Source organism: Malus sylvestris, chromosome 11 (genome assembly GCF_916048215.2).
Source record: "Malus sylvestris chromosome 11, drMalSylv7.2, whole genome shotgun sequence".
Lineage (NCBI taxonomy): Eukaryota > Viridiplantae > Streptophyta > Magnoliopsida > Rosales > Rosaceae > Malus > Malus sylvestris.
In genome coordinates, this window is record NC_062270.1 from 14,400,958 (window position 1) to 14,415,529 (window position 14,572).

General features: G+C 36.1%; 2 protein-coding genes across 5 annotated transcripts; one reads left to right on the forward strand and one right to left on the reverse strand.

Moving 5' to 3' along the window:
* Nucleotides 1-1,037: 1,037 nt before the first annotated feature.
* LOC126590817 (splicing factor U2af small subunit B-like) lies at nt 1,038-4,326 on the forward strand. 4 transcript variants are annotated; one of them, XM_050256327.1, is made up of 6 exons: nt 1,038-1,460; nt 2,022-2,108; nt 2,225-2,306; nt 2,444-2,570; nt 2,659-3,090; nt 3,365-4,326. In XM_050256327.1, exons 1-5 carry the CDS (start codon nt 1,224-1,226, stop codon nt 3,056-3,058), a joined length of 933 nt encoding a protein of 310 aa, XP_050112284.1. In that variant the 5' UTR covers nt 1,038-1,223; the 3' UTR covers nt 3,059-3,090; nt 3,365-4,326. The 4 variants fall into 4 exon arrangements, with proteins under 4 accessions (XP_050112284.1, XP_050112286.1, XP_050112285.1 ...); XM_050256329.1 differs by having other exon boundaries at nt 3,906-4,326; XM_050256328.1 differs by having other exon boundaries at nt 3,914-4,326.
* Nucleotides 4,327-6,062: 1,736 nt separating this feature from the next.
* LOC126590758 (histone deacetylase HDT1-like) lies at nt 6,063-9,561 on the reverse strand. The gene is made up of 10 exons (XM_050256261.1): nt 9,451-9,561; nt 8,839-8,909; nt 8,546-8,751; nt 7,912-7,937; nt 7,762-7,800; nt 7,499-7,671; nt 7,042-7,119; nt 6,849-6,933; nt 6,493-6,628; nt 6,063-6,405 (listed from the first exon to the last, which is right to left on the reverse strand). Exons 1-10 carry the CDS (start codon nt 9,461-9,463, stop codon nt 6,345-6,347), a joined length of 888 nt encoding a protein of 295 aa, XP_050112218.1. The 5' UTR covers nt 9,464-9,561; the 3' UTR covers nt 6,063-6,344.
* Between the last annotated feature and the right edge of the window lie 5,011 nt (nt 9,562-14,572).

Consider the following 14,572-nt stretch of genomic DNA (forward strand, 5'->3'; position numbering starts at 1 on the left):
CTGACCCAAAATCGACCCGTTAATGTTATCAGGTAATATGAACCAACCTGTTACCTGTTAAATAAATTATATTTTAAATCAATAAATAATGAAAATGAAAAACATAATTTGACCCAAAAAAATGAAAAACATAATACTAAATTAGTATATGCATACCACATTGTCACATAAATATTACTTCAAAACATAAAAAATTAAAAATATTTGCCTTTCAAGTAAGAGCCTAGCGAAAAAATATTAGTACATTACTACAAAGTACCATGTCCAAGGATATGCAAAACAAAAGGAGTTGTGTTTCAAGGTTGAGGATGGAATCACGAGCGTTTATATATACTTTCACATTTTTTAGACTTGTACAGTAATGATTATGAATTTTATTTATTTTGAACTCCCTTAAAACACTATTCATGAGGGTTTGTATGGTTCTAAAAGTTCAAACTGCGATGTACCCATCCTCAAAGCGTAGAGGATACGATCACAAGCATTTTCCTATTTTTTTTTACATTTTTTGCACTTGTAAATTAATTATTATAATTTTTTAATGTGTTTGGTATTTTTAAATTACTTTATATTTTTACTTTTAAAGTGTTTTATAATTTTTTAATCTCCCTCTATGCCTATAGTGTACTACAAAAATAAATAAATAAACTTAAATTTTTGAAATTTATATATTATAATAATAATACAATAATACATATTTAATATACAATATATACACGTACACTATGACTATTATATTTTATAGTAAGTTTTTTTAGTAGTTTAAAATATTAAAATCATCAAATTAACATTTTTTTAAATTGTTGAAATGGGTTATCCACGTGTCACCATTGTGTAAATCTGTTAGGACCCGTTATTAACAGGTTCTTATTGTGTGACTTGATAACGACCCGATTAGTTATCATGTCAATCCAAAACTCGTTACTTTCGTATTGTTTATGTGTCGTGTAAGAAATTGTCAGATCTAATTTCATCGTTTATGGGCGTGTAATTGATGAGCGGCCACGTGACATAATGCAAACCCTCACGTGATCCCAGTTTCACATAAACACGTCCAACTGTCCGAACGAACCCTCTAGAAGAACCAGAACCACAATTGCAAACAACCACTTCCTGTCTCCCCTTTCCTCAATATTTATAGCCCACCCTCCGCCTCCGGCCACCGTCTCAAGCTTCCTCCCTCCGCCCATTAATTGACAACTACAGAAGAATCGAAGACAGCCATGGCGGAGCACTTGGCTTCGATATTCGGGACGGAGAAGGACCGAGTGAACTGCCCTTTCTACTTCAAAATTGGGGCTTGCAGGCACGGCGACCGCTGCTCCAGACTCCACACCAAGCCCAGCGTCAGCCCCACGCTCCTGCTCTCCAACATGTACCAGCGGCCCGATATGATCACCCCCGGCGTCGACGCCCAGGGCCAGCCCATCGACCCCCGCCAGATGCAAAGGCACTTCGAGGTCTCCCTCAACCTTCTTTTTCTTGTTCTTTGTATTGAAAATTGAAAACCCTTTTGCCGGATTTGCTTTAATGTAATGTTGTTTTGTGCAATAAACCCATGATTCAACGGAAACTGAATTGAATTTGTGCTGTTTTTATTTGATTTGATTTGATTTATCGTTTAATTATGTGCTGCTTCTCTGAATTAGGGTTTTTTGTTATCCATATTAGAGTCTCTGCAATTGCCCCATTTGTGAATTTATCTGAATTGCTGTGATTAAAAATTGAATCGTTAATACTATTCAACAAACAGTCCGAAACGAAATTGAAAGATTTTATCTGTTGCTAGTATTTTTAGTTGGAGAGGAGAGAAAGTAGAGTTGAATAAAATTACGAAAGTGGTTGTAGGGTGCGTTCGGTACAAAATAAACTTTTGTATGATCTTTTGTTACCTTAAACCCCCGAATGCTTGATACACAGCTGTGAAATAGTTGAAAACTTTTTTTTAGTTTGTGCAAATCCATTTGTATTCTGTATGTGATACGCCCAACAATTAAAATTTTGATGTATGGGAACTGCAGGAGTTTTATGAGGATCTATTTCAGGAGTTGAGTAAGTACGGCGACATTGAAAGTCTGAATGTCTGTGACAACCTAGCCGACCATATGGTATGTTATTTTGAACGGAGAGTTAAGCTCTTGTTCAGTTTTCCTCTTTTATATTTTGTTTCAACAGAAAGATTATTGATATTTGGTTCTGCTGGGAAATTTATCGATTTGGGCAGGTGGGCAATGTGTACGTTCAGTTTAGGGAGGAAGATCACGCTGCAAATGCACTTCGGAACCTGAGTGGAAGATTTTATGCTGGTTAGTGTTTCTCTGTATCTTTCATCTTTAGAATTTGGTCTCAAGGTTTCAACTAGGTATGGTTTATATCTCTATTTAGGCCTAAATTATATGGTTATTATATGCTGAACTTCTGTCCCATTGTAAATCATTTGCAGGTCGTCCTATCATTGTTGACTATTCACCAGTGACAGACTTCCATGAAGCCACCTGCAGGCAATATGAGGAGAATACATGCAACCGTGGTGGATACTGCAATTTTATGCACCTGAAAAGGATTGGCAGGTAAGCTTTACTTGATGATCTTTTCTTATTACAGAATGTGCTGATAAATTAAATTTACTCGTACTTTGTTATAAACTTACAATGTCAGGGAATTGAGGCGTGAATTATTTGGAAGCTATCGGAGAAGGCACAGCCGCAGTCGAAGTAGGAGTCGCAGCCCTTACAGGCATCGTAGTTACGAAGAGCGCTCTCATGGGAGCCGTGCTCATAGCAGAAGGTATGATGATGATGATCGTTATCCTGAAAGCTGGAGCCGGAGGAACAAGACTCTAAGCCCTGGTCGAAAGAGAGGACGCAGTAGAAGTAGAAGCCCTGGAAGAAGAAGAAACCACAGTCCAGTTAGAGAAGGAAGTGAGGAGAGACGGGCCAAAATTGAGCAGTGGAATTGGGAAAAAGAACAGAATGAAAATGCTAGTAGGGTCAACACTGACAGAAGCAACAATGATGGGCATCCACATATGGAAAATCAGTACAATGGCCATGAGTAAGAGCAGCAATAGTAACTTCCAGAGAAATGAGGGTATGACTACTGATATTATAAAGCTTTTGTCTGGTTTTGCCTCACTCTCTCTCTCTCTGTAAATATACATATATGTAGATGCACACACACATATAGAGATACGCTCTCTCCCTCTCTCTCCCTCCCTCTCTCTCTCTCTCTCTCTCTCTCATGCGTACACACATGCATACGTATCAACATATATTATGTGTGCTCAATCACAAAAGAAATTTATGTTTCAACAGCAAGCATTCGTTCAATAAATATAGCTTACGGCACATTTTCCAATGTGCAGGTGGTGTGCAGGTTCACACTAGTGATATGGAATTGATATGACTGCATTTTTTTTAATCTAATTCATATGTATGACTGCGTGCTTCCTGCATGATATACCTGAATATAATTTTTCCCCTACTGCCTAATAAGAACAAAGCCTTATCTCTTCAGCCGTATGAATGCTAGAACACAATTTGAACTGGATATTTGAAACAAAAAAAAAAAAAAAAAAACTTTTAGTTCTTAGCTCCCGAACAAAGAACTTCTGTCTGGGCAGTAGGGGCTGATCTAACTTAGTTTAATCAAATTGGCATTTTTTTTATTTCCATGTAAACCAATCCCTAGGTGATATATTACAGACGTGTGAAATTTGTTTGCTTGTATTCATGCATTCACAATTTACAGTCAGGTTCTGTGACAACCACAAATCAAGAGTAGTGAAAGATCGAATGTCATGGTTCTGTCTTGGGTTTTGTTTTCTTCTCCCTTTGTAGCTTTATTTATTTTTCTGTTTCAGTTTACGGAATAAAAAAAAGTCATGATCTTACATTCTTGACAAGTTTTGCAGGTTCAGGTTTCCCTGCTTCTATGGTCCGAGCCTTTTTCTTTTCATTGCAGCTTACCATGGAATTTGTGTACAGGTTTGCTGGTGCAGTGTTTCAGGATTCAGGAGAATGTCATTATTCGATGTTTCAGGTTTCGATTCAGGAGTATGAAAGTATCTTCATGTTCCATTGCTCGAACGAATGTTGCAGGTTATTACTGTTGGTAGTAGTAGTCTAATTGTGTTGCAGGTTGAGTGTGGCAAACAAAATCTGTCATGTTGTTGAACAAGTTGGTTTACATTTCGGAATGTTCGAGGATTATCATTTGATGTTTTTAGTTGGCATGATCATATGATGTTGTCTCTGTTTTAATGATAGACTATCCTTCTCCAACATTACGTCTCTTTTCATATATATATTGGTGAATTTTAAAGCATTAAGTTTTTGTCATGTATGATGCTATCTACACCTCATTTTACGTTTCACACTTCTTTTAATTTTTTTCTGTCAGATTTAATGAATTGAAGATGATGAGAGGACAAGAATTAACATGGAGAAAGGTTAAAATTGTATATATTAGCTACCATGGTGGATGGAGGACCCTATTAATCCGAGGGCTTAAGGGTGCATTTTGTGTCATTTTATCTAAGGGTGAACAAACCAAGACCAAGACCATCGTAATCTTACCTGGTTAAAAGATTTATGCAGGCAACCAATCACATTTTTTTCATCATTTTTTTCGTCTTTTAATAAGAAATCTTAATCCCATCAGCTAAATTGAATCCCCAATTTGCTTGCTAAAAGAGGTTAATATGGGGATTCTGAGGTCCATGGATAGATCAACGGACGTCCAATTTTGTTAAGCAGCTACTGTCACAGTAAAACCCTCTAGTAATACTCTATAAAGTAATGACCCAAGTAATAGAATAATTTCGATTTTAACTTGAGACCAGTTATATATGGAAATAAACTCCACTTTGAGTTATAACATTTCTTGGTTCCATATCAAAGAAATGCACATTCAAACAGTAATACTTGTCAATGATACAAAAAATATGCAATATCACTCATAAAATAATTTCGGTCCTAACCAATTCTGTATAGAAATAAACTCCATATTAAAGAAACACACTTTCATATGGTAATATTTGTCAATGATACAAAAATTTGCAATGTCACATATATAAGTTTAAGATGAACTAAAATACTTATCTAAAATAGCGACAATGTTTTAGTTTTTAGAGGATATCGCATTTTGAGACTGTGAGTACGTAATACTTCTTCAACATAGACACCATTTTATTGAAGCCAAAATGTTTCTAACAACTCAAGCATGTTTATAACTTCCTGGCAAGAAACTTTTAGTATTTCCGTATATGAATACTATTTGGGAAATACAACTTTTAGTATTTTAATACGACATGAATACCATTTGGGAAACACAACAATCATTAAAGAAAATAAGTCAACAAATAATATTTTTTTAACCATAGCTTTATTAAGTACTAACCTCTTTAAAGTTAAAGTGGTTAGTCCCAACGTTATGACTTTATAGAGATTTTACTGTACTTAAGAATGTTTCAAATGGTTAAGACCAATTCGAAATCATTCCTAAATCCTAGTAATTAGGTAATTATCCTTACTTAATCATTGCATTTGCTACGTGGGAAAGGATTCAAAGGGATTAAAGTATATTCATTTCCGCTATAAATGTCAAGTCCACATCCCTCTTACATTCACCAAATTTTTAGAGTATATTATATTCCATACCATTTAATCCTCGCAATCTTTTTCTACACTTGTATACGACGAACAAAGAAAGTAAGCAGTTGGAAAAGGTAGCTAGCATTTCTTACTTTAAAGCACTTCATGCTTAATAATGCGAATAAAATTCTCTTTTTATGCATCTCTCTATTAGTATAAACTTGGGATATAGGGAGAAAAAGGGCACCCACAAGAACCCATTTCACGAACCAAACCGGCACGTTAATGAAAGATCCGGCCGCCGTAGTTGGCAAGTTGCGGTGTTCCGGCTAACCATACTCTACACCACGCTCATGCCAGTCTTGATTATGTTAGGCTTAGGATTGAAGCTGTGAGATTATATTATGGTAAAATATCAATTTGTTACCGCCAACGAGACATTATCACAGCTCTAATAAGAATAATATATAAGATTTAAACCACATTATTCAGATAAGAAAAATGATATCCAAACACTTTTCGCCAACCAACCACTCTAATTGTCAAATTGAATAAATCAAACAAAAAATAAACATCACGAGATTAGGAGATTCAAAACATATTACACCTACTTCAGATTCATGAGCAATATCCAATACAAAGAGACCAAAAACCACGAGGACAACCACTACGCCCCAACCCTCTGTAATCTCAATTATCAAAAATATTATATATCCTAGACATGTCACGCTTCCGTACATCCCTCTCGTTCTACTTAGCGCTGTGCTTGGCCTTCTTGTGAGACGAAAGAGCACCATCCGAGTTAAATGACCTGCAAACAGCAAAACACCACATGAAAACCACCAACAAAATACGACAGACACCAGATAGAAAAGAAAATTACAGTTTTTCAACATACTTGTTGCATGGCTTGCAAGAGTGATCGCCGCCAGCAGACTTGGGTGTTTGTGGCTTGGACTTGTCAGAGGTAGCAGGAGTCTTTCCTCCCTTCTTTGCAGGGTGTGGTGTAGCAGTGTGGGCACCCTTCTTTCCATCTGTAACAGAAGCAACCAATTGAGCTAAGTAAATGAGATAATTTTATAGAATTAGGAATTAATTTTGCATGTTGAGTTTCCCCAATCGTTATACATTTACATCACATGTTGACATGCAAGATAAATTCCTAATTCGATTACTAAAGCTAGAAAACAGGAAGAATCATTCGCAGAAATATTATACTAAATAATGCTTTTCTGTGTGAGAGAGGAAAGGTACCAGTCTTCTGTGGAGTAACTTGCTTTGCCTTCTTAGCAGAGACAGGAGTTTTTGGAGTAGATTCATTGGGCCTTTTCTTGGAGTTCTAGATAAATTATCAAATTATGAACAATTAGAACTCGCATAGATAGTAAATTAAAAATCCGGAAGCCAAAAGCAAACAAACGGGAACCAAATGAATTCATTTGATTACCTTCTTTGGAGTTGGGGTCTCCTCTTCTTCCTCACTGTCATCGTCATCTTCATCACTGCTATCAGCTCCAAGCATGTCCTACAATAGGAAACGCAAATTTTGAAAGTTATTTATTAGATACAAGCAAGAAACTGGTAATCTTAAAGCTAAATCCAAAGCTAATGTTTGACCAAAGAACCTCCAACAACAAACAAGTTGAAACACAGCCCACGAACAAATTTTCAGAACTAAAGAGGAAAAAAAACTAAAGCTCAAACTAATTTTAGACTTTGGCTAAAACCACAGCAATTAAAATAAGTTAACTTGTGGATGAAACAAAAGGGCCAAGGGGATGTCAAAAGACATCGTCAGTGTGCAAAAAGTTCATAATCTGTATACTTTTTGGGACAATTCAGAACAAATTTCAATTATAATTATTAAAAGAACAGCCATATTCTTATGAAACCCTTTTGGTTACCTCATCAGAACTTCTATCATCATCATCGTCATCAGAATCACCAATATCATCTGAGTCATCAGAATCATCCTCATCCTTAATTGGCTCTACAATATTAACCTTCTGCTTTCCAGAAGGTTCTGGTTTGACAGCATTAGTCTTCGGTGGAGCTGGCTTTGCTGCAACAACTTTACCTGTGCACAATCCAAAAACTGGTAAGAATGAATTCAACTTGCAACACATTCCCGCAGGAAAATTAAGAGAAGTCCAAGTGCAGCATTAACCATTGTCGGTAAAATTCAGTGGGAGATCCTCTTCTGAATCTGTGAATAATACATACATGGAAAATTGTAACCATATGAGCTAAGGTTGAATAATAAATTCATGATAAACAGAAAACAGAAAACAGAAAGGTAAAATATAATAGAACTTACCAGATTGGTCCTCCTCATCCGATTCAGTGGCAGCAGAACAGAGCAAGTAGTCAAGGAAGCAATGGAGAAACACTAAGTATTGCAATATTAATCAACACTAAATTACAAAATCAGCATTATATTAGTTTTCATGCAATTTAAAACCCCAGTTCACAAAAACTTGTTTTCCTCAAAAGATAACTAGCATGGAAGAAAAAACATAATAATGAACTTGTACATTTTTCATCCCAAAAGCAATAGGTACAACTGCCGAAAGTTTTGAATACCTCTCTACAACAGTCAACACAAAAACATGATAAAATTACAATAAACTTAATTTTGAAAAAACAATGTAACAATATGGTACTATAAACCAATTAACTTGTTCCCAATTTTAGGGTGCTCAACCCAACCCGGTCCAACAATACTACACCCTGCTGAGGTACGAAAAAAATCAAAGACCCAACTAAAGGTTATCCTAAGAGGGTAACCAACAACAGAAAAAAAATAGCAGTAGAAAAACAAACAACTGAACACAGCATTTAAAATGAGACTCCATCTTATCTTAACAAGTTTAAGGCACTTAGAAAGTAAGTGTAAATATCATATGATCCAACAATCAAGTCAGCATAAACACAAACGATTAAAAGGATATTCTGCGAGGCAAGTTTGATAACCACAGAAGTGGACACTCCCACTTTTCAAGTTGTGCGAGAGCTCGAACTCTTTGTCAAAGACCAAGTCAAAGGGAATCTGAGGAATTTTATCAGATGAGAGATTTGCCAAAACAAGCTTCTGGTTCCCAACCTTGACATGGATAACACACTGATCACCTCCCTTTTTCAACTCGCCCAGAGTTGCCTAGAGAACAAGAAACTATTAATAAACTTGCGAAGGCATGCCATGTACCGTGATTACAAAGAAAAATTAGTAGACAAATCAATTAACCTGTGACAAGTGTATAACAGAGCTTTCCTCTGGCACTACTTTTAGAGGCTCTCCAGCCTTCACTTCAACACCTAAGCCAATGAAAACGGGATCGTTATTCAGAGTACAACAATAATTAAGAGCATGACATCTGCAAACCCAAAATATCCAGACACATTTCATTGCAGACCCATAAAAAGCAGAATAACCTCCATTGTCCTTTTAAATCCACGTTTTTTCTACAAAACCCGGGAAAGGAAACCGTGCAGACTGCCGTTTTAAGAGAACGTAAACCCGAAATACTGGTTGAAAATCATCAACTCAAAAACTAGCAAAATGATTACACCGGTTTCTAAACAGAAACAACACAAACAACTTCAGACCCATACAAGGAACACAAACATTTTAGCAACAACAACAATCTCCAGCGTGCAGAAGCACATCCAAAATTTTATTGGTACCGAAAAGCGTAGCAATAAAGCACAACCAATAAACAAACAAAAAAATACAAAATATCAAACACAGAAAGCATATTTTCTCAGAACAGAAGCGCAAATCATAACAGCAGGTAACCCTAGACACCGAAATCACGCGAAACGAAGACTAAAAGAGATGTAGGAAGAGTCGGCTCACCCCAAAACTCCATTGAAGACCTGAGAGAGAGTGAGAGAAAAGGGGGCTAGGGTTTTGGGTTAGGGTTTTTGAGAGAGCGCGATTGAAGAGGCGAAAGATGGAGGGTTTAAGGGGCCTTTTATAAAGGAATTGGCGCTAGGTTTTTTGAAGACTTCTTCTCATCGAAGTTTGGGCCTGGGCTTTGGTTTAAAGCGGGCCGAAGCCCAAATCAGAAAGAGTAATTAAATAAAATCTAATTACGGAGTTGCCGGATTTGAAAAGGATCTTATGTGGCGCTAATAGGAAATTAATCCGAATTATGTTACAAAGATGCGCATTAACGAAGGGATCCCCGATCACTCAACTAAATTTCAAATGTATATCACTAATATTTTTAAATGATTTCAAATCTCATATTTTTTTTATTTCTTTATGTAATTGTGATTTAGTTTTCTTCATCATTCATAGCAAAGAAAACAACTTGTCTCGTACTTGATCCGCAGTCGTTTGGTTTTTCAAACAATGTTTCATTTTATTTAAATATTGGGAGATAAAGCGAACTTGAGTGCATTTGAGGAAATCTCCGAAAATCTCTAATGTATATGCATTGAGAACAAAAGTAATTAATAAGTTCAAAGTGCAAGCCTTTTTAGTTAGCATCTTTAGTAGATTGTCTTCAATGTGTGTCTATAATCGTTCGTCTTCATTTTCATTTAGTCCTTAGTTATAAGTCTCGTCTCTGATTACTTAGTTAACACAACTTGATGAGAATATCTCTTGGACTGCATGAATAATATCCATGTGCATTCATTTAGGAATACAATTAGTGACTGCATTATTTTTGTTAGACCCCTAGAATAATACAAGCCTGAGAAGGTCCAAAGAAGGAAAAGAAGACCAATTCATTAGGCTTATAAGCCAGTCATTAGAACCAAGGGAAGGAGGTTAAACCGCTATGTTGAGAATATCGCGTTTAAGAATGGGAAAAATAGAACAAATTCTGGAAATCGAAAATAACAGATAACCAAGATAAATAACACCAAAAATTTACGTGGTTCGGCATTATGTGCCTACGTCCACGGGACAGCAACAACAATATTTCACTATATCAATAATGAGTACAACCAATAATCTTGCCAAATCTCTAGAACTAGGACTTGACGAAAATTATGAAATAACAAGAACAAGAAATACACTATCTCTTTTCTTTTCTCTCGCACACACTTTACAATATTCTCTCACTCTAATCCCTTGAGTGGTATACAATTTATTGTTTTGCTCCCTCAAATTCAAAATTAGTACAATAGCCCCTTTATATAGACATAATAAAGGTCTTCTTCGATAAGGATTATTAATTTAATCCTAATTGGAATCTAGTTATGAATCCTACTCCAATTGAGAAACTAACTCCAATTGGGAAAACAATTTAATCCTTTAAGACTATAATTCCTTATAGACTTAGGATAACTTATCATGGGCTAGAAAAACCTAACACGCTATAGGCAACCGCTTATCGGTTTGGATTGACTATCAATAAAGAAGCCCAACACCTATCAAGAAACTACTTTCCGACCACTTGAAGAAAGTTGACAAATTGACAACTTTATACCATGAAGCCCTAGAGACAGGCTTACCCTGACATCGAATCTAGGTCGCGTGTTGGCCATTAGCGAGAGTAGAAGCTTATGAAGGGACATAACAGTTTTCAAACAAAACGCTCGGGTCGGTGTCTCCTCAGCTTCTCAAGACTGAGCAAAGTGCTCAGTATGCGTTTGCCCAGAAAAGTTTGCAACTGGCCCTGAGTAGGTGTGTCAACTGAGTAAGGAAAGACCAGCCAACAAGGCAAGGCTACATATCTAGTTCATTTAATTCTACAGTGGTGAAATACTTGAGAGCCCAAGACTTTTGGGACTCATTGGAGGCCTTTATAAGAAGGACGAGTTCCTCTTATAAGGGGTCAGACCAAGAAAGAAGAGGAAATATTACACTATAGCACTTCTTTGTAACTCATATACAAGGCACTATAGTTGGTGTAGCTCAACTTTGAGGGTGAACCTTTTAGACCTTGTTGTTAATTACTTAGAAGTCTTTATCCCAAGTCCAAGGGTTAACTGTATTGGTCTTTTTTTACCTCTCAATTTTGAGCGTTAACAAATTGCTGCCATATTTGAGAAGCACATCTCATGACGAGTAGACATATACACTCCCAATATCACGACAAGCAAAAGAATGAAAGAGAAAGCTTTGTCCAATGCCTCAAAAGGACCAACAGACGGAGAAAACGAGAAGATGAGATCAAGGTGATGGCCGAGCATTTCGTGGGATCGCTCATCTCATTGAAGCATCGCCAGCACCAGATACAATAGATAAAAAAAGGCCGATAACATCCCAAATTGATGGGAGAATTAGAAACAGTTGTATTATTAGAGGAATGCTACAAATCTAGTTCTTTGAATGCTAGGGTGATGAAGTACTTGCAAGCCTAGGGCTTTTGGAAGCTCATTAGAAGCATTAATAAGAGGACGCGTACCTTTTATAAGGGGTCAAAGCAAGAAAGAAGAGGAAATATTACAATATTACCGAGCACTTCTTGTAACCCATATAAAATATGTATACATAGCACAACAGTGGACGTACCCCACTTACGCCTTGTTGTCCATTACTCAAAGTCTTTATCCTTAGTCCATCAAGGGTTAACCGTACTAGTCTTTGTTGACCTTCCAATTTTGAGTGTTAACAATTTTAAAAGTGTGAGATCAAATCATTTAGTTAATATAGGAATTTATGACTTTTTTTTTTTATTTTAGGTTATTTTTAAAGGAAATCAGTTTTGATATTGCCTAGAAATTACGAGTTGAATTCCCTACAAAGAACTCTCTCTTCACCTTTTGCATAACCCTAATACACACTATTTCATCTTTTAGAAAAAACGGAGAGGCTTAACGTTTGCTAGGTTTTGAAAGCAACTTTATGAAAGCTTTAGAAACCTTGAATTCACATTCATACGTTATCATTCTTCGTGACCAAGTTGTGTGCATCTATTTGCTCATGAGATGGACATTGTGTGTGACGTGATCATCCGAAGGAGTGCAAAGGAAGACGGAGTACTGCACAACAAAAGTATTTGGTAAGGCTTAAGTCTAGTAAGTATTTGTCAAGTTGAGTCTTGTGAAAGTCTTATTCTTTAGTGGATTCTTTGATTTGTTGTGTGCCTTCTTTTGTGTGCATTGTGCGGGGTGTTGGAAATGTTAGCGATTCGGATGTTACTTCTCCTACAACAAATCACATATAATTAATATTAGTATATCATATTTTTATCACCACAATATATTAAATAAAATAAACCAAATAAGATAAAATACTTATCTTTTGTAGGTAGAGAACGCTCTTAGTCGATCCTTGATTAGAACAAGATTTTAGGTTGAGGTGTGTAGTCATTGTCCTTAAGAGTAGATTTTGTCCCTCTAAGATAATGTCTCAGTGTAGCTGGTTATGACGTCCTACCCTTCAGGATCCAACAACATATGATCCTTGTAAGCACTCACAATACATGGATCAAGTGAACAACTTGCTTATTTCCTTTGGTATGGAGGGAGTGAAGAATATAATAATGCTTTCAAGAATGGTGAATCAAAAAGATAGAAGAAGAAAAGAAGAAGAGATGAATGTCTTTTTTCCATTTTTCTAGTAGAGAGATAACCAAGTATATAATAGAACTATCCCAAAGAGATGTTGGTCAATAAAGGAGAATTGATTCAAAGAGTATTATTATATTATAAAAGTGTAACGTTATTACCCCAACGTTAGAATATAAGGAAAACTAACGAAAAGTCCAAAAATACTTCATTTTTAATGAAAAACCCTTTTTAAAGGTATAGTGAATAGTACCAGGAAAAAGTATAAATGTGATTTTTCATTAAAAGTGAATAATACTGGAAGTGTTTTGTTAAAACTCCCTAGAATATAATGGAAGTATCAGTTTTTATTTTAGAAAGAAAACTGACATTAGGACATGGTAAGTTGCACAAGACCAATTGGCTAACTAACAATATTAGACATAGTAGTATAACACCAACGTCCCAATTCTCGAGAATAATGCCAACATTATTGGCTAGAATTTTAAGTCAATAAATAAACGGATTTGAAGGAAAATGAATTGTCACAATGAGTATTGGTTTGTATTTTGAAATACATTTATAAAATTCTAACAATCCCCCACATATTTCAAAATACAAATCGAACCATTAAAAGGAATTTGAGCAACACAAGTTTAAAGAGGACAAGGAAATACCAAAGGAAAGTGAGAATCCAACGCATTAGAACTGGTGTCTTTTGGACAATGAACCAACCTTAGGACGAGCTAGTCTTAACTCACATAAATTTGGTGAAAATTAAATTTTCTATGAACCAATATTTCTTTGCATGAATCATGGGACTGACCATCCACATTGAATCCTCGGAATTGAGCACGTTCTAGTGGGTTGGCGTGAATAGGCCATGTGTCCACCTGGATATTCATAAGTGCTCTAGAGAACCTACCCAAGCTCATAGGAAGCGGCCTCACTCCTACACTGAAATGGGTGAATCCATTAAGTATGCACTGCAGTCAAGCACACCACCTATTTATAGGCTATGGTATTCATTAAGAACATAACACACGCTGCAGTAGTTGCACTATCTACACCATGGACGCTCAACAAAGTTATTGACATAAATTGATAATGCACGCTCAATGAACAAGTGACTTGTTCTTACCCATATGAACCTACTTCATGGGATCTCCATTCACATAGGTTGGGTTACCATCACTCTTGATCGATGTTATAGGCACAAGTCTCATCCCCCTCGATGTAACAATCATCACTAGCATTTAGCTTTAGTGGATTTGTAGAAGGATGTCCTAGATCCAATTTTGACCTCAAAATAATTATATTAAATACATATGCATAAGTCATTTAGCTTACGCTCTTATAGCTATGATATCACAGATGATGAACCGGTTTATCTCTTCCACAAATAGTGGGATATCCCAAACCAAATAAATTGGTCTATTCCACAAAGGGATATCACAATAATAGACTCAAACAAAGTTGGTCTCTTCCATATAAAATGAGGTTGTTAAGCCTCAAATAAATATCTTTTC

Bases quoted from the DNA above. Each gene is read 5' to 3' on its own strand.
- LOC126590817 (XM_050256327.1), top strand. From the start codon at position 1,224: ATGGCGGAGCACTTGGCTTCGATATTCGGGACGGAGAAGGACCGAGTG. The intron at 1,461-2,021 runs GTCTCCCTCAAC...TGGGAACTGCAG, and splicing joins AGATGCAAAGGCACTTCGAG to GAGTTTTATGAGGATCTATT. The intron at 2,571-2,658 runs GTAAGCTTTACT...TTACAATGTCAG, and splicing joins CACCTGAAAAGGATTGGCAG to GGAATTGAGGCGTGAATTAT.
- LOC126590758 (XM_050256261.1), bottom strand. The intron at 8,752-8,838 runs GTTAATTGATTT...CTTGTTCTCTAG, and splicing joins CTGTTATACACTTGTCACAG to GCAACTCTGGGCGAGTTGAA. The intron at 6,934-7,041 runs GTAATCAAATGA...TAATTTATCTAG, and splicing joins AGACCCCAACTCCAAAGAAG to AACTCCAAGAAAAGGCCCAA.